The 19,267-nt window shown below is 41.5% G+C and overlaps 1 protein-coding gene across 2 annotated transcripts in view; it reads left to right on the top strand.

Annotated features, from left to right (window-relative positions):
• The window catches only part of inppl1a (inositol polyphosphate phosphatase-like 1a), a 115,599-nt gene that overhangs the window by 86,211 nt on the left and 10,121 nt on the right, over positions 1 to 19,267 (top strand). For both annotated transcript variants that reach the window (XM_056474580.1, XM_056474579.1), the window contains 15 exons: positions 940 to 1,046; positions 1,156 to 1,258; positions 3,867 to 4,063; positions 7,237 to 7,354; positions 10,743 to 10,839; positions 12,633 to 12,771; positions 14,473 to 14,572; positions 14,787 to 14,875; positions 15,837 to 15,918; positions 16,256 to 16,345; positions 16,893 to 17,006; positions 17,663 to 17,839; positions 18,342 to 18,497; positions 18,731 to 18,812; positions 18,972 to 19,091. In XM_056474580.1, coding sequence (XP_056330555.1) covers positions 940 to 1,046; positions 1,156 to 1,258; positions 3,867 to 4,063; positions 7,237 to 7,354; positions 10,743 to 10,839; positions 12,633 to 12,771; positions 14,473 to 14,572; positions 14,787 to 14,875; positions 15,837 to 15,918; positions 16,256 to 16,345; positions 16,893 to 17,006; positions 17,663 to 17,839; positions 18,342 to 18,497; positions 18,731 to 18,812; positions 18,972 to 19,091 — 1,771 coding nt within the window. The remainder of the gene's footprint in view (positions 1 to 939; positions 1,047 to 1,155; positions 1,259 to 3,866; positions 4,064 to 7,236; positions 7,355 to 10,742; positions 10,840 to 12,632; positions 12,772 to 14,472; positions 14,573 to 14,786; positions 14,876 to 15,836; positions 15,919 to 16,255; positions 16,346 to 16,892; positions 17,007 to 17,662; positions 17,840 to 18,341; positions 18,498 to 18,730; positions 18,813 to 18,971; positions 19,092 to 19,267) is intronic.

Genomic DNA, 19,267 nt, shown 5'->3' on the forward strand with positions numbered 1-19,267 from the left:
GCTCACGGCACCAAAACTGTTGTGAAATTCTAAGACGAGCCAAAAACCAGGGAGAACTTTCGGGTATGAAAAACTCAGCGTCGCTGTGGCGTCATCGAAAGAACTCTCAACTGTACAGCAGACACTCAGTTTAAATAGGTTTTTACAGACAGTGATTCATGTAGGTGGGGACAGTCTAAAACTAAGCATGCAAATGAAGTGTTGTTGCCGGCAGGGTTAATAGCCCTTCCAGCCCCGATCTCATCAGCATATAAGTACCCATTCACGATACACTTTAGCATGAAAACAGAGTGTGCAAATGGGGTTCTGAAAACAGAACCTGTCCGACCAGTTGACCAGTTGACCGGCTTGACCATTTGTTAGACAATAGACACTGTGCTGTCTATAGCTGTGCTGTGAAACTGACAATTGGCATTACTTTGGAGACAGTCAGGGCTCAGGAAACCAAGAGATTTTAAAGTCTGTCACACCCTAAAAACAAAATAATATAACTTTTCAGTTATATATATATATTATTGCTAATTTGGAACTAGGTTATATAAATTTATATTCCCACAGTATCATTCCAGTTAAAGACGTGGATAATGTCTGAAATGTACCTGCGATTCTGGAATTAGTTAAACATCTGCTCTCTTAAAATGCAAAATAAACACTGAACAGATTTAAACACAATTTTGAGACAATTTTGAGAATAATAGCAGGTACTTTTAATTTGTACAAAAAAGGAAGATGCAAACTAAGTATTAAGAGCACAAAATGCCTTGTCATGCTTTAGAGTTCAGTGTGTTCACTGATAAACACCAGTTCTAGAGTATAATGACTTAATTATAGGTGGATTTTGGGGAAAACAATGAAGTCCTGTAAAGTGTAGAGTATGGATTAATGCCCTGAGTGTGTGCGTGTGTGTGTGTGTGTGTGTGTGTGTGTGTGTGTGTGTAGTTCGGCAGCTGATAAAGTCTCAGCGTGTGCAGAATAAACTCGGAATCGTCTTTGAAAAGGAAAAAGACAAAAGCCAGAGGAAAGATTTCATCTTTGCCAGTGCAAAGGTAAGTCACACAGATTTGGACAGATATTCCAGATGTTTTCTACTGGTTGGTACTGGTCCGTTTGTACCCTCACACACCACAGATTAATGGTTTATTTCTGTTGCTGTAGAAAAGGGAAGCGTTCTGCCAACTGCTGCAGCTCATGAAGAACAAACATTCCAATCAGGACGAGCCGGACATGATCTCCATCTTCATTGGCACGTGGAACATGGGTGAGACACCTATAGAGCCCTAGTGATTGCTTATTACACCATAGCAACATGCTGACAACTTCTTACTGTACTATATAAACACCCTAGATACACCTTAACAATGCTGAGAACCACTCTCTGTACCATAGCAACACCCTGACAACCACTCATTACACCATAGCAACACCTTGAATACCACTGACTACACTAAAACAACACCCTGACAGCCAGTCACTACACCATAACAACTCCATGACGCCCAGTGACTACATTAAAATTACAACCTGATGACAACTCACTACACCATAACAACATCCTGACAACCACTCACTACACCATAACAACACTGTAATGACCAATCAGTACATTATAACAACCCCCTGACAACTATTCGTTACATTACAGCAACACCCTGACAACCACTCGCTACACCTTAACATGACTATGACGGCCACTTACTACACCATAACAACACCCTGACAACTGCTCACCACACCATAACACCCCCATGACGACCACTCACTTATTATAACAGAATGACAACCATTCACTACACCGTAACAACTCCAAGACAACCAACCTTAGAATACCATAACAACACCATAAAGACCACTCAATAGACCATAACAACACTTTGACAACCACTCCCTGTACCATATCAACACCCTGTCAACCTCTCACTACACCATAATAACTCCATGACAACCTCTCACTACATTATAACAACACCCTGACGTCCACTCTCCACACCATTATAAAACTATGATGACCTCTTACTGAACCATAACAACACATTGGACACTGTTCATTACATTATAGCAGCACCTGAAACATAACACCATGGCTACACCATAGCAACAGCCTGACAACCACTCATTGTACCATATCAACACCTTTACAACCACTCACTGCACCATAACAACACCCTAGCTACATCACAGCAACACCGTAACAACCACTCACTGTTCATTATTAAACATATTACCATAACAACACCATGATGACCACTCACTATGCCATAACACCATGACAACCACTCATTTTACCTTAACAACTCACTATACTATAACAACATCATAGCTACATCACAGCAATACCCTGACAACCATTCACTGTACCTTACTTTAACCTATTTAACCTTATTTCCATAACAACACCACAACAACCACTCATAACAACCATAACAAAATTATGATGACCACTCATTACATCATAACAACACCATGACAACCACTCACTATACTATAAAAACTCACTATACCATAACACTATGTCGACCACTCACTACACCATAACAACACCATGACAACCACTCACTACACCATAACAACCACTCACTACACCATAAAAACTCACTATACCATAACAACACCATGACAAACACTCACTGAATCTGAACAACACACTGTACCATAACAACACCATGACGACTGCTCACTACACCATAACCAACACCATGACAACTACTCACTACACCGCAATAACACCATGACAACCACTCACTATACCATAACAAATAACTATAAAATAATAACACCATGACAACCACTCACTACACCAAAACAACACCACGACAACCACTCACTACACTATAACAACTCACTATACCATAACAACACCATGACAACCACTCAATACACCAAAACAACACCATGATGACCACTCATTACACCATAACAACAATGTGACAACGACTCACTACACCATAACAACACCATAACAACCACTCACTATACCATAACAACACCATGACAAACACTCACTGCATCCGAACAACACACTATACCATAACAACACCATGATGGCTACTCACTACACCATGACAACCCCTCACTACACCATAACAACACCATGACAACCACTCACTATAACATAATACCATGGCAATCACTCACTAAACCATAACAGCATTATGATGACCACTCACTAAGCCATAGCAACACCCTGACAATAACTCACTGCACCATAGTAACACCCTAGCTACATCACAGCAACATCCTGACAACCACTCACGATAACTTACTAAGCTTATTACCATAACACCACAACAACCACTCATGACACCCACTCACGACACCATAACAACACTATGACGACCACTCACTATCTTATAAAAACATCATAACTCACTAAAGCATAACAACAGCATGACAACCACTCACTGCACCAAAACAACACCATGACAACTACTCACTACAACAAACAACTCACTATACCATGACAACACCATGACAACCACTCACTACACCATAACAACTGACTATACCATGACAACACCATGATGACCACTCAGTAAGCCATAGCTACACCCTCACGACTACTCACTACACCATATCAACACCATGACAACCATTTACAACAATATAACAACACAATGACAACCACTCACTGAATCAGAACAACACACTATACCATAACAACACCTTGACGACTGCTCACTATACCATAACAACACCATGACTACGACTTACTGTACTATAACAACTGAATAAACTATAACAACACCCTGGCAACCACTCACTACACCATAACAACACCATGCAACCACTCACTATACCATAATAACACCATGACGACCACTCAATACACCATAGGAACTCCCTGACGACCTCTCCACCTGTTTCCGCAGGCAGTGTTCCTGCTCCTAAACCTCTGGGCTCCTGGATCTTTTCTCGGGGATTGGGAAAGACTCTAGATGAGATGGCGGTCACCATCCCTCATGACATCTATGTGTTCGGTACGCAGGAGAACTCAGTGTGTGATAAAGAATGGGTGGAAACGCTGCGTTGCTCGCTCAAAGAGTACACCGAGATGGAGTACAAACCGGTGAGAGACACACTGAAACACACACGCACAACTCCGCTGATCGCTTCTGCAGATCTCGCTTTAATGCCTAATTACATTTTTATGAGCCAAAGCAGGAGTAAACACTGCAGTGAAATCCTCCAGATGCTCACTGTGACGCACTCGTATTATGAAGCAGCGGTGGACTTTAGCATGGTTGGCTTTTATTGATTCGGTTTAGAGATTTTAAGTGCTTAAATGTGGTAGATGTAGGAAAAAATGAATCAAAACTAGAACGAATATCTGCCAGTGGAGTCTGTAAAATAATGAGATTTTCCTCTTGAATTTCTGACATTTCTGATCTTGCTAAAATGTAGTCAAAGTTAATACATTTTGCAGAAAATCAGATGTAGGATTTCAAGTATATGTTTCTTAATTCCAGGACACTCTATGATTACAAATAGCAAAATACACTATGAACAGCAACTACGCTAATTATTCTCTTTATTCTCCATTTCCACCTGGGGATACTCATCCCGAGGCCCTCAGACTATGCAGCGCCACTGATTCTAATCTAAATCTAATCTAATCTAATCTAAATTCGATCCAAGACCAGCAACGAGATGATCTCAAGGTTTCCATAATCCTGGACCAGGCCGTATCCTGAGCAGCTGCTGTGGTGGTCATGGAGGAGTGGATAACATGAGACTGATTCTTGTGACGCTCCAGAGACAGACGAGTCTCGCTGACGTCCAGCTTCTCCAGCCTCCGCCGCCTAGACTGCAGCTCTGCACAAGACGTTTAGCCAGAGGAGAAATGGTGGTGCCCAACTGAGCCTGGTTTCTCTCGAAGTTTTTTAATTCTTCAATTTCGCCAATTGGTGAAGTTTTTTCCTCGCCGCTGGCGCCACTGGCTTGCATGGTACGGGATCTGAACTGAGCTAAACTGAACTGAACTTAAACTCTGAAAACTGAACTGACACTGTTACAGTTCACTCTGATCTTCTGTGTGAAGCTGCTTTGACACAATCTACATTGTAAAAGCGCTACACAAATAAAGGGGAATTGAATATAATTGAATTGAAAATGTTCTCCTGGTAAAATAAATATTTAAATAAATAAATAAATAATTAATTGCATCTTGATTTGAGTATGGTGCAATCAGGGGAATTATAGTTGGCTAGTTAAATAAGCCCTTATTATGCATTATACAAGGTCATATTTTGGTTTTGGGGGTCTCCAGCAACAGGCTGATCTGCAGGCAGGGTCAAAAAAACACTTTCATTGTCCTATAATCTGCATTTATTTTCACTTGATTATCCCAATGACTCCAATATGATTCGTTCAGCTATTCATTTGCTCCCAAACCCCTCCTTTGTGTGAGGCTAATCTGCTGTGATTGGTCCGATGACCCAGTCTGCTGTAATTGGTCGACTGCGTTCAGCGCGAGACACATAAACGCCCACCATGGCTATGAAGTAGCACACAGAGTATGTGAGAGCACAATGCAGGAGTGCATTAAAGCTATGCAGTTAAACACCAGCATATACTCAATTCCTAACCCTAACCCCAAGTAATAACATGGACACACATTCAGTAATAATCCACACAGTGGCAAACGTTGAACTCTTTTGAAAACTGACCGTGCTGTGGGTCAGTTGTGCAGAGCGATTACAACTTACTACACACGATTAAACACATATTTAGCAAACTACAGGAAACGAGGCTACAGTTTCAATTCAATTGATCTTTATTTCTCTAGAAGTTCTAGTAAACTAAAGCGGTGTCAGTCCAGTGTTCAGAGTTGAAGTTCAGTTCAGTGTGGTTTAATCTTTACTGAAGAGCATCCATGCGCAGCTCCACAAGTCCCAAACCAAGCAAGCCAGTGGCGACAGTGGAGAAACAAACGTCACCAATTGACCAAAGTGAAGAAGAAAAAAACCTGGAGAGAATCCAGGCTCAGTTGGGCACCACCTTTTCTCCTCTGGCCAAACGTCTTTTGCAGAGCTGCAGTCTAGACGCTGGAGAACGCTGGACGTCCATCGTGGAGAAGCAGCAGGTGTGAGTAGGTCATTGGCGGGTGTTCAGGCTGGCCTACAGGATCAATGCGGAGACTCGTCTGTCACTGGGGTCTTTCAGGAATCAGTCTCATGCTCTCCATGACCACCACAGCATCAGCTCAGGATACGGCCTGGTCCAGGATTATGGAAACCATGGGATCATCTCTTCACAGGTCTTTGGATCGCATCAATGGCGCTGCATAATCTCTAGGAGCCTCAGGATGAGTGGAAATAGAGAATAAAGAGAATAATTAGCGTAGCTGCTAGTGTCTGAAGGAAAAGGCGTGTTCCATTTTCACTTTCCCTTCAGACACTAGCGGAGCGCGAGGGATCACAGGACCAATCCCCGACAGATGGAGATTCGGCTGTGGGGAATGAAGGGTTGAAGTTCACGTGGATCTGGTACTACATATTTGGTGATGTACTGGGTTGATGTTGATGCGCTCAAGCAAAAGATCTGAACCCAACATGATTCATTTATTCGACTCTGAGTCGACTATTTCAATAAAGAGTCAATAGTTTTAAACATGCTGCACTTTCAGATGTACCCCTCAGCTGGATGTGTTCACACTGCATGAAGATCATTCTCAAAAACCCATAACAGCGGCTCTTTAACTTAAACTGTTAAACTAATGTTAGCTCAAATAAAGTATGTCCCTTTTTAATAGTTTTTATAAAGTCAATATTTATTCTTAAATATGAAGAGTTAAATCTGATGTATAGTTGCCTAAATAAAATGGGTTAAACAGAATTGCTCTACCAGATCAGACTCATAAATGAGCTCTTTATTTAGAGAGAGAGTGTGTGTGTGTGTGTGTGTGTGTGTGTGTGTGTGTGTGTGTGTGTGTGTGTGTGTGTGTGTGTTTTGTCATGTCTGACCTAGAAAGAGACTCATAAAAGTGGTTCATAAATACAGTGTAGATGTCGGAGTGCGCATGTCTGTGTGTGCGTCTGTTTATGTGTCTCTTTATATATATATGTGTGTGTGTGTGTGTGTGTGTGTGTCTGCCAGTGAGTCTGTCTATCTGTGTGTCTCTCTCTTTCTCTCTGTGTTGTGGTCTGCCAGCTGAATTGTTCTCAGTACAGTGTTTGATTTGCTGTGTGTGTGTGTGTGTGTGTGTGTGTGTGTGTGTACGTGTGTTTGTGTGTGTTGTAGATCGCAGTGCAGACGCTCTGGAACATTAAGATCGTGGTGTTGGTGAAGGCGGAGCACGAGAACCGCATCAGTCATGTGGGAATGTCCAGCGTCAAAACGGGAATCGCCAACACACTCGGTCAGAAACACAACACACACACACACACACACACACACACACACACACACTCTGCAAATATATGAACATTTCTAAATCATCATCAATTGCGGGCAGATTTTCAGGTTCATCTCTAGGATAAACTTTGTATTATTTTTCAGAAACCCAAAACTTTAATGAAACAGCTCTGAGTAACATCACAGATTAATGAAGATATCTCTGTAATTGTGTGTGTATGTGTGTTTAGAAAACATGCTGAAGACTTTTGGTTTAAAACAAGAACAAATGTCTCCTGTTTTTCTATATTTTTGACCATATTAACATTATTTTTGTTCTTATAAAAAGAAATTTAGTATAAATTAACCTGACTTTGTTGCATTCTCAGAAAAGTGATTTTGATGTTCAAGTAAATGTAAGAATAAGAATTATACCTCAGTTAGGCATGGGATGATAAGCGTTATCAAAGATTACCTGGGCATAACATTAGACCAGAACTTAAAATTTGATAAACTTATCTCAAAAGTGGTTGGAAATAGTTTCTACCAACTCCGCCTTGATTCACAATCACTTCTACCAACTCTTGCCATACACACGCTTATAACCTCCCGGTTGGACTATTGTAACTCTCTATTTTGGAGACAGTGCTCACTGCAGAGCCATTTGAGCTCCAGCATGGGGGAGTTTGAGCTCTCGCTCCTCCTCCTGTAAGCTGTTTTAATGCATACACCCACCCCTAACCCCAGCCCCCAGTGACATCACTCGTAGAAGAAGTGCAAGGAAGGAGGAGCTGGAGCTCAAGCTCCCCCTTGCTGGAGCTCAGCTCTGCCCAAGTGGCTCTGCAGTGAGCACCACTTGCTTTTTTGGGCTGCCAAAGTCTCAGATTGCTCGCCCAGCAGCTAGATTTTTAACAAAAAGCCTGAAATATGCACACGTCACTCCTATTTTGAGGTCTCTCCTTTGGTTACCGGTGACATGAAGAATCGAATTCAGAATCCTTCTCTTTGTGTATAAAGCCCTACATGGTCTGGGCCCTCAATATTTATCCCTGCTGATTGTTATTTACACTCCATCCAGACACTTGTGTTCCGCTGATCAGTTTTTATTTCCGAAGGCCCACCTCAAAAGTAGAGGCGAATGTGCATTTGCCACAGCAGGTCCTCGCCTCTGGAACGCTGCCTTTAGAACTAAAAAAGGCTTCGTTACTGCCAATTTTAAAGTCTAAACTAGAGACTCATTTATTTTCTAGGTCTTTTGATGCAAAAGTCCTTCCTTTCAGGGGGGGGGCGATCAAAACGGTCCTGTTCTTAATCTTCTATAGTGTGGTCAACTGTGGTAGCATCTTTTAATTAGGCAAAATCTCTATTTTATTTATTTATTTATTTATTTTAGGTTACACTCTCTGTGTTTCTTTCCTATTAGTGCCTATCACCGTTACTGTTTTTATGCTCATATCGTGTATTTGTTTGTTCTCTGTAAAGCACTTTGTGCAGCCTTGAGGACGTTGGAAACGTGCTATATTAATAAAATGAGCTTGAAATTGATTACTGCAGTTTGGAAAAGTCTCGGTTTTAAAACCGCCATAATTTTTCCGCTATAAAGTATGTGCCTGATTTTTTTAATTACAGTTATTTTATTAGTTTTTTAGGAAAAGATGTCCAAAGATGCTTTTTTAAATTGTACAGAAATCAGTGTTTTTGAAGCTAACGAAGACAGCAGAAGTCAGTGATTCATTTGAGTTCTTCAGCCTGACGTGTTTACCGCTCCAAAATATATGAAATGTTTCTCAAAATAAATTATATTGTGTTCAAAAGGGAAAGAGTTGTAGTTTTTTCAGGGTGTCCACAGGGTCTTAAAAAGTCCTGAAATGCCCTAAATTTAAGCTCTTAAAAAGTGTTAAATTCACTGAAATATGCTGTTGTGGGTCTTAAATACGTTTAAACTACTCTTAATTTTCATTAATTGTCCCTGTAGAGCTATGGCCAATCGGTATAACCAAACAAATCCATCTAAAAAAAAAACGTTTAACAAAATTAACATTTGTTAACTCTTTAGCAGTATGATTTGTCTTCCTTACATCCTTACAGTAACATTTGTTTAACAGTTCTCCATATTTTCATGCATAAATTCATGTTGTGCGCACATTTTGTTTATTATAGCAATTAAAACTTGTCTTTTTTTTTAAAAGAAAGGTTATGCTAATAAATATATATGGATATAACTAGAGTTTGCTTGTTTTGACACATTATGTAAAATATGTGGCTGAGAAATAACTGAAGTTTAATGTTAATGTTAATTGGACAAGTAAAAAAAATCCACTGGTTATTACAGAACATTATTAGTGTTTTTCCCTGTGTAAGTCTGACATTTCATTCAGAATAGTCTTAAAAAGGGCTTAAAAAGTCTTAAATTTGACGTGATGAAACCTGCTTTTACCCAGACATTTAAAAAGGATATATTTTAGAGCTGAAATCACAATATTGTGAAACTGTGATATTTTTATCCAATGTTATCATACCGTCAGCATCTTATACCGGCCCATGCCTAACATCTGTATTATTATATGTAACTCAATTTCAAAACGTTGCTGCTTTAAATAAATGATTATTAAAATAAAAATATCTAGAAATATTTCTTGTTTCGTGTAGTTTAACTTGATGTGCTGAAGTAAAAATAAGTGAAGTTTCACAAACTAATTTCGAGAGGAGCATGTGATATGATCAACTACAGCTGATCCTTATCACTAATCTTTAGCTAGCCTATCAGATCATTCCAAAATTACCATAAATATCCTGCCTAAATTAGTTTCCCTTTCTTTGTTTTGGAAACCCCCCCCTCTGTCCTTCCCTTCTCCGTCCTCCTCATTCTATGATCGGGTGACACGGCGGCTCAGTGGCTGGTGCTGCTGCCAGTCGGCACTCTCTGAGGAGAGTCTGCATGTTCTCCCAGTGTTTGCGCGGGTTTTCCCCGGGTACTCTGGTTTCCTCCCACAGTCTAAAAACATGTGACATAAGCGAATCGTAATAACAGCCACAAGCACATAAGGCACACATACTGAATCAATTCTTATAGAACCACCACATTAGCCAAAGTATAGGTAAAAAGCAAACTGGGGGCTCTCGAGAAATACCTGATCTCATATCCCCCCTAATGCTCATTGACCAGGCGGGAACCTTGGGCTCATCTATCTTCGAGCTCTGGGTTCTGTCCTGGGACAGCATGACAAACCTGCTATTATAGTCGAGCATTATCTAAGTGTAAGCTCTTGAAAATAAGGACATACTACCAAATGACTAAATCTTAAACATCTTAATGAAAAAGTAAAGCGTTATATAAACATTACAAAGTTTCTGCATTTAATGATCTGCTTTCATTTATTTGTTTGTTTTTCCTCTGATTGTTGGTTTCCTAGGAAACAAAGGTGCAGTGGGCGTGTCCTTCATGTTTAATGGCACCTCATTTGGATTCGTAAATTGTCACCTGACGTCCGGCAATGAGAAAATCCACAGGTATGTGCTCAAAACACAAAATGATTAGAATAGTAACAACAATTCATGAAGATAAGAGAAAGACATGCTTCAAAACTTATTTATTTGTGTCTTTACTCATAAATACAATAAAACTTTGCCTTTATAGAACAGAAAACGCACACTCAGTCATCTCAGTATGCCTGAACTTCACATAGAAAAGTGTCACCAACATAATGATGGAATCTCAGAACTAAGTCTACATACTGTAGGTTACATGTCCTTACGCTCTCCTACACTCACCGGCCACTTTATTAGGTACACCTGACTAGTACCGGGCCGGACCCCCTTTTGCCTCCAGAACTGCCTTAATCCTCCGTGTTCTAGATTCAACAAGCTACTGGAAATATCCCTCAGAGATTTTGCTCCATATTGACATGATAGCATCACGCAGTTGCTGCAGATTTGTCGGCTGCACATCCATGATGCCAATCTCCCGTTCCACCACATCCCAAAGGTGCTCTATTGGATTGAGCTCTGGTGACTGTGGAGGCCATTTGAGTACAGTGAACTCATTGTCATGTTCAAGAAACCAGTCTGAGATGATTGGTGCTTTATGACATGGTGCGTTATCCTGCTGGAAGTAGCCATCAGAAGATGGAGACACTGTGCTCATAAAGGGATGGACATGGTCAGAACAATACTCAGGTAGGCTGTGGCGTTGACACCATGCTCAATTGGTACTAATGGACCCAAAGAAAATCTCCCCCACACCATTACACCACCACCACCAGCCTGAACCGCTGATACAAGGCAGGATGGATCCATGCTTTCATGTTGTTGAGGCCAAATTCTGAGCCGAGCATCTGAATGTGTCAGCAGAAATGGAGACTCATCAGACCAGGCAACGTTTCTCCAATCTTCTATTGTCCAGTTTTGGTGAGCCTGTGTGAATTGTAGCCTCAGTTTCCTGTTCTTAGCTGACAGGAGCGGCACCCGGTGTGGTCTTCTGCTGCTGTAGCCCATCCGCCTCAAGGTTGGACGTGTTGTGTGTTCAGAGATTCTCTTCTGCAGACCTCGGTTGTAACGAGTGCTTATTTGAGTTACTGTTGCCTTTCTATCAGCTGGAACCAGTCTGGCCATTCTCCTCTGACCTCTGGCATCAACAAGGCATTTGCGCCCACAGAACTGCCGCTCACTGGATATTTCCTCTTTGTCTGACCATTCTCTGTAAACCCTAGAGATGGTTGTGCGTGAAAATCCCAGTAGATCAGCAGTTTCTGAAATACTCAGATTAGCCCATCTGGAAGCAACAACCATGCCAAAATTTTTGCGTTTACAAGCGGTTGGACAGGTGTACCTAATAAAGTGGCCGGTGAATGTGTATGTTTTGCTGAGAAATCATATTCATATTGTAAACATTTTAAAGACGTTTGTGATTGAATGATGTGTGTTTGCTTGATGGCTTGTTATTCTGAGGACATTTCCATACCCACAACCATTGAGTGGCAGAAAACAAAACGTGATTGGTTGGTTAACCTGTCAGTCAAATAACAAAGTGGACGAGGCTTGACCATTTAAAGCATCTAAAGTTCCCTCGGCCATCAGTCTGAGCTCTGGCTACGTGAGACTAATGTAATGCTGACAGAACTGGTCCAATGTGATCATATTTCTGAGTTCTAGAAGCACTCTAGGAGCTGCATTCTGAATAGCTGGAGTTTGTTAATTAGGCCTACTAGGCAGACAGATAATAATACATTACAGTAATCTAACCTAGAGGTCATGAAAGCATTTTTGGTTATGATTATTACTAACAAGTTTTCGCTTATTGACAGACGTAACCAGAATTACCTGGACATCCTGCGTCAGCTCTCTCTGGGCGATAAACAGCTGAACTCCTTCGACATTTCGCTCCGGTTCACCCACCTGTTCTGGTTTGGTGACCTCAACTACCGGCTGGACATGGACATACAGGTGAAACGCGGCAGTTGTTTGGAGGATGAATACTACAGAGATCATTATAAACATATTAGCTTTTAGTTGTAGTAAAGTAAAGTATGCTAACTAAATCTCAAATATTATTAATGTAAATTTACTATGCAAATATTGATGTTTTACTATGAATTAGTTATAAAATTATATGCATGATTAAATATATAAAGTAAATATTGCACTGATTATGCAGATATTGATGTTTTTCAATGGGTTAATTATAAAATATTCATAATTAAATATGCAAATTAAATAAAGCAATGATTATGCAAATATTGATGTTTTGCTGTGCATTAATTGTAATATTATATGCATAATTAAATGTTAATTAAATATTACATTAATTATGAAAAGATGGATGCTTTGCCATGCATTAATTATAACATCGCATGCATAATTAAATATGTAAAGTAAATATTGCGTTGATTATGCAAATATTGATGTTTTTGCAGTATGTAGAGTTTAGTATACATTATAGGGTATTTAGTGTGTAGTGTAGATGTAATGTGTAGTATACATTATAGTGTGCATGTGTTGTGTAGTATACATTATAGTGTGCATGTGTTGTGTAGTATACAGTGTAGTGTGCATGTGTTGTTTAATATACAATGTAGTGTGCATGTGTTGTTTATTATACATTATAGTGTGCATGTGTTGTGTAGTATACAGTGTGCAGTATGTAGTGCTTAGTATACATATAGGGTGCATGTAGTGTGTAGTGTACATGTAATGTGTAGTATGCATTATAGTGTACATGTAATGTGTAGTATACATTATAGTGTGCATGTGTTGTGTAGTGTACATTATAGTGTGCAGTATGTAGTGTTTAGTTTACATTATAGTGTGCATGTGTTGTTTAGTATACATTATAGTGTGCATGTAGTGTGTAGTGTATATGTAATGTGTAGTAGTATACATTATAGTGTGCATGTGTTGTGTAGTATACATTATAGTGTGCATGTGTTGTGTAGTATACATTATAGGGTGTATGTAGTGTGTAATGTAGATGTAATGTGTAGTATGTAGTGTTTAGTATACAATATAGGGTGCGTGTAGTGTACATGTAATGTGTAGTATACATTATAGTGTGCAGTATTTAGTGTTTAGTATACATTATAGTGTGCATGTGTTGTGTAGTAAACATTATAGGGTGTATGTAGTGTACATGTAATGTGTAGTATACATTATAGTGTGCAGCATGTAGTGTTTTGTATACAATTTAGGGTGCATAAAGTGTGTAGTGTACATATAATGTGTAGTATACATTATAGTGTGCAGTATGTAGTGCTTTGTATACAATTTAGGGTGCATCTAGTGTGTAGTGTACATGTAATGTGTAGTGTACGTTATAGTGTGCATGTGTTGTAGTGTTTAGTATACATTATAGGGTGCACGTAGTGTGTAGTATACTTTATATTGTACATTATGTTGTGCATGTATTGTAAATTAGTGTATAGTATGTAGTGAGTGTGCAGGGATTTGTTGGAACACAGCTATGAGTGAGTGTAGTGTGCAATATGTAGTATGCAGTATGTAGTGAGCATGCAGTTATTTAGTGTGTGTGTGTAGTATTATAGTGAGCATGTAGTGATTTGCTTGTGTACAGCTAGTTAGTGTGTGTGTCGTGAGCGTGCAGTGATTTGGTTTGTGTGTGTGTGTGTGTGTGTGGCTGGTCTCCTGCAGGAAATCCTCAACTACATCAACAGGAAGGAGTTCGAGCCGCTGCTGAAGGTGGACCAGCTCAACCTGGAGAGAGAGAAGAACAAGATCTTCCTGCGCTTCGGTACGCCATCTGTGTGTGTGTGTGTGTGTGTGTGTGTGTGTGTGTCTGTGTGTATGTATGTTGTAATTGTGCGTGTGCATTTGTAATTATGTGTGTCCATGTACAGAATACTTGGGTGTTTTTGTGTGTGCGTGTGTATGTAATTGATGTGTGTGTGTGTGTGTGTGTGTGTGTGTGTGTGTGTGTGTGTGTGTGTGTGTGTGTGTGTGTCCAGCGGAGGAGGAGATCTCGTATCCCCCAACGTACCGTTACGAGCGCGGCTCTCGAGACACTTATGTCTGGCAGAAGCAGAAGGCCACTGGGGTATGTCAACATACACACACACACACACACACACACATGCACACACTCATATATGTACACACACACATGTATGCACACACAAATGTAAATGCACACACTCACATATGTACACATCTATACACATGCACTCACACACACACACATATGTACACACTCACATATGTGCACAGGCACACACTCACACATGCACACACACGGACATGCACACTCACACATATACACACACACACACACACACACAGAGACACACACTCAAACATATGCACATACACACACACACACACACACACACACACACACATATGTACACACTCACATATGCACATGCACACACTCAGATATGCACACACACATGCACTCATACACATGCATTCACACACATATGAACACGCTCACATTTGCACATGCACATGCTCACACTCACATATGTACACAAACACACATGGACACACGGACATGCACACACTCACATATGTACACACACATGCACTCATACACATGCTCACACACACACACACACACAAATACACACACACACATGCAACCTCACTCGAACACACACACACATGCATTCACACACATGAATTCACACACATATGTACACACTCACAAATATGCACATGCACACACTCACATATATACACACACACACACACACACACACGGACATGCACACACTGACATATGCACATGCACACACTCACATATGTACACACACACACACGGACATGCACACACTCACATATCCACTTGCACACACTCACATATGTACACACACATGCACATATACACATGCTCACACACACACACTCACTTACATGCACACACACACATGCAACCTCACTCGCACACACACACACACGACCCCAGTGACAGCATGTTTACGCTCTTTCGGGCGGCTCCTTCCTGTCATGTGACCTTCAGCACAGGAAGTGATGTATCCTCTGCATTCCTCTTTCAGATGCGGACCAACGTTCCTTCATGGTGCGACAGAATCCTGTGGAAGTCATATCCAGAGACACACATCGTCTGCAACTCCTACGGTACACACTCATATGATGAACACACACACACACACACACACATATGCAAACACACACACATGCACACATACACTTATAATCAAATCCCTAATTTGTTGTGTGTGTGTGTGTTTGTGTGTGCGTGTGCGTGTGTGTGTGTGCTTGTGTCTGATTATTTGCTTGTTTTTTTGTGTGTGTTTGTGTTTGTGTTTGTATGTGTGTGTGTGTGTGTGCGTGCGTGTGTGTGTGTGTGTTTGTGTCTGTCCTTGTCTTTGTGTGTATGTATTTGCATGCTTGTTTGTGTTTCTTTGTGTGTTGATGTTTGCGCGTGTGTGTGTGTGTGTGTGTGTGTGTTCAGGCTGTACGGATGATATCGTGACGAGTGATCACTCTCCAGTGTTCGGCACGTTTGAGGTCGGCGTCACGTCTCAGTTCGTCTCTAAGAAAGGTGAGTGTGTGTACGTGTGTGTTTGCATGTGTTTGTGTGTTTAAGTATGTGCGTTTATGAGTGTGTGTGCGCGTGTTTTTTTGCGCGTGTGTGTGCGCGTGTGCGAGTTTGTGTGTGCGTGTTTTTGTGAGTATGTGTGTGTGTGTGTGTTTGAGTTTGTGACTGTGTGTGTGTTTGTGTGAGTGTTTGTTTGTGAGTGTAAGTTTATGTGTGTGTGCATGTTTATAAGTGTGTGTTTGTGTGTGCGTGTGTTTGTGAGTATGTGTGTGTGTTGTGTGTGTGTTTGAGTTTGTGAGCATGTGTTTGAGCTTGTGTGTGTGTGTGTTTGAATTTTACTATGTGTGTGTTTGTGAGTGTAAGTTTATGTGTGTGTGCATGTTTATGAGTGTGTGTTTGTGCGCACATGTGTTTGTGAGTGTGTGTGTGTGTTGTGTGTGTGTGTGTTTGAGTTTGTGAGCATGTGTTTGAGCTTGTGTGTGTGTGTGTGTGTGTGCGTGCGTGCGTGCGTGCGTGTGTGTGTGTTCATTCCAGCTGTTGTTCTCTGCAGGTCTGCCCAAGTCTTCAGAGCAGGCCTACATCGAGTTCGAGAACATCGAGGCCATCGTGAAGACCGCCAGCAGAACCAAATTCTTCATCGAGTTTTACTCCACGTGTCTGGAGGGTGAGAGAGCCAATCGAGCAAACTATACGCCACGATCACTAGACAATAACTCAATCCTAGACGACATTCACGTTTACATTTCACATTCAGCTTAGTCCCTTATTAATCAGGGGTCGCCACAGCGGAATGAACCAACAACTATTCCAGCATATGTTTTACACAGCGGAAGCTCTTCCAGCTGCAACCCAGTACTGAGAAACACCCATACACACTCACACACACACACACACACACACACACTCATACACTACAGCCAATTTAGTTCATCGAACCCTGCATGTTCTCCCCGTGTTGGTGTGGGTTTCCTCCGGGTGCTCCGGTTTCCCCCACAGTCCAAACACATGCGCTATAGGGGAATTGATGAACTAAACTGACTGTAGAGTATGAGTGTGTGTATGGGTGTTTCCCAGTACTGGATTGCAGCTGGAAGGGAATCCGCTGTGGAAAACATATGCTAGAATAATTGGTGGTTCATTCCACTGTGGCGACCACTAATAAATAAGGGACTAAGATGAAAAGAAAATGAATGAATGTGTGTGTTTGTGTATGTATGTGTGTATATAAGTATTTGTATGTGTGTGTATTTATTTATATGCGTGTGTGTGTGTGTGTGCGTGTGTGTGTGTGTGTGTGTGTGTGTGTGTGTGTGTGTTCAGAGTTCAAGAAGAGCTATGAGAACGACACTCAGAGCAGTGATAATGTGAATTTCCTGCGCGTGGGCTGGTCCTCCAAGCAGCTGACCACACTGAAGCCCATCCTGTCCGACATCGAGTACCTGCAGGACCAGCACCTGCTGCTCACCGTCAAGTCCCTGGACGGATACGAGTCCTACGGTACACTTTAATACCTCACCACACTGTCATTAAACACACCTTTTGCTTCTCCATCCTCCATCAACGCTGCTGGAGCGCCATCTGCTGGCAGCTCTGAGAATCACATGGCATCATTTAAAGGGGTAGTGCACTCAAAATACAAATGGAGCCTTATCTGAGCCTGTGATGATGTGTTTAACGCTCATCAGCATCTTAAATCCTTGAAAGTTTTTACTATTTAGATTTTTAAAAATACCTATAAACATTTATATGTGTTTATGTGTGTATTATATATTATATATATTGTGTGAGGTGTGTGTAATGCAGTGTGTATGTGTGCAGGACAGTATCTGACTCTATTCTCTCCTCTGGCTGCCGTGATCAGTCTCACACTGTTGTTTTCCTCCTTCTGAAAGTCTTGATAACACCATCATGGAGTTTTTCTCTCATTAATTCAGCACATAGGAGTGTAAAATAATGAGTTCTTGTACTCTGACCACTGTGTGTGTGTGTGTGTGTGCAGGTGAGTGTGTTCTGGCTCTGAAGTCTATGATCGGCAGCACAGCGCAGCAGTTTCACACGTATCTCTCTCACCGCGGCGAGGAAACCGGAAACATCCGGGGCTCCATGAGGGTCCGCGTGCCATCAGAGCGCATGGGCACCAGAGAGCGCCTCTACGGTGAGAAATACACACACACACACACACACTCGATCACACATCGATTACACCGACTGTTAGTATGCTAAGAGCCACTGATAAAAGGCGGAGCTCAACAGTTAAACTCCGCCCCTACTCAATATTCATACTTGATTTCTTTAAGAGCTGTGTGTGTGTGTGTGCGTGTGTGTGCGTGTGTGTGTGTGTGTGTGTGTGTGTGTGTGTGTTTGTGTGTGTGTGTGTGTGTTCCTCAGAGTGGATCAGTGTGGATAAAGATGACATGGGCGGCCCAAAGGGCAGAACTCTTCCTCCTCGATCATCACATGATTACGTCAAGTGAGTCTAAACACACACACACACACACACACACACACACACACACAGTAGCAGTGTTTCCATTCAAAGATGCCTATTAGCAGTGTTAATTTTGACAGCCGATTTTGCTGTGAAAGCAGTTGTGTGTAAAGACGGTGAGTGACGCTTCTGTTCCTGCAGACCGACCAGCAGCAGCAGCAGGAAACCCGGATCAGCAGAACTCAGCAGAGTCACAGAGGAGGGAGAGAAGAGCAGCATCAGCAGACACACACACACTAAAGAGGAGAACACGCACAACAGGTCAACACACACACACACACTGGGTCGTAAAGTTTGTTTAGAGTTGTGTGTGTATAGAGCAGCGGTTCTCAAACTGGGGGCCGCCAGGTGGCGCTAGGGGGGCCGCAAAGAAATTGTAGATGAGGGGTAATTAATGGGCCCACCTGGATTACTTTAGTGTCCCGCGTCATTCTGAA

This window comes from Danio aesculapii, chromosome 15 (genome assembly GCF_903798145.1).
Source record: "Danio aesculapii chromosome 15, fDanAes4.1, whole genome shotgun sequence".
NCBI classification, from domain to species: Eukaryota; Metazoa; Chordata; class Actinopteri; order Cypriniformes; family Danionidae; genus Danio; species Danio aesculapii.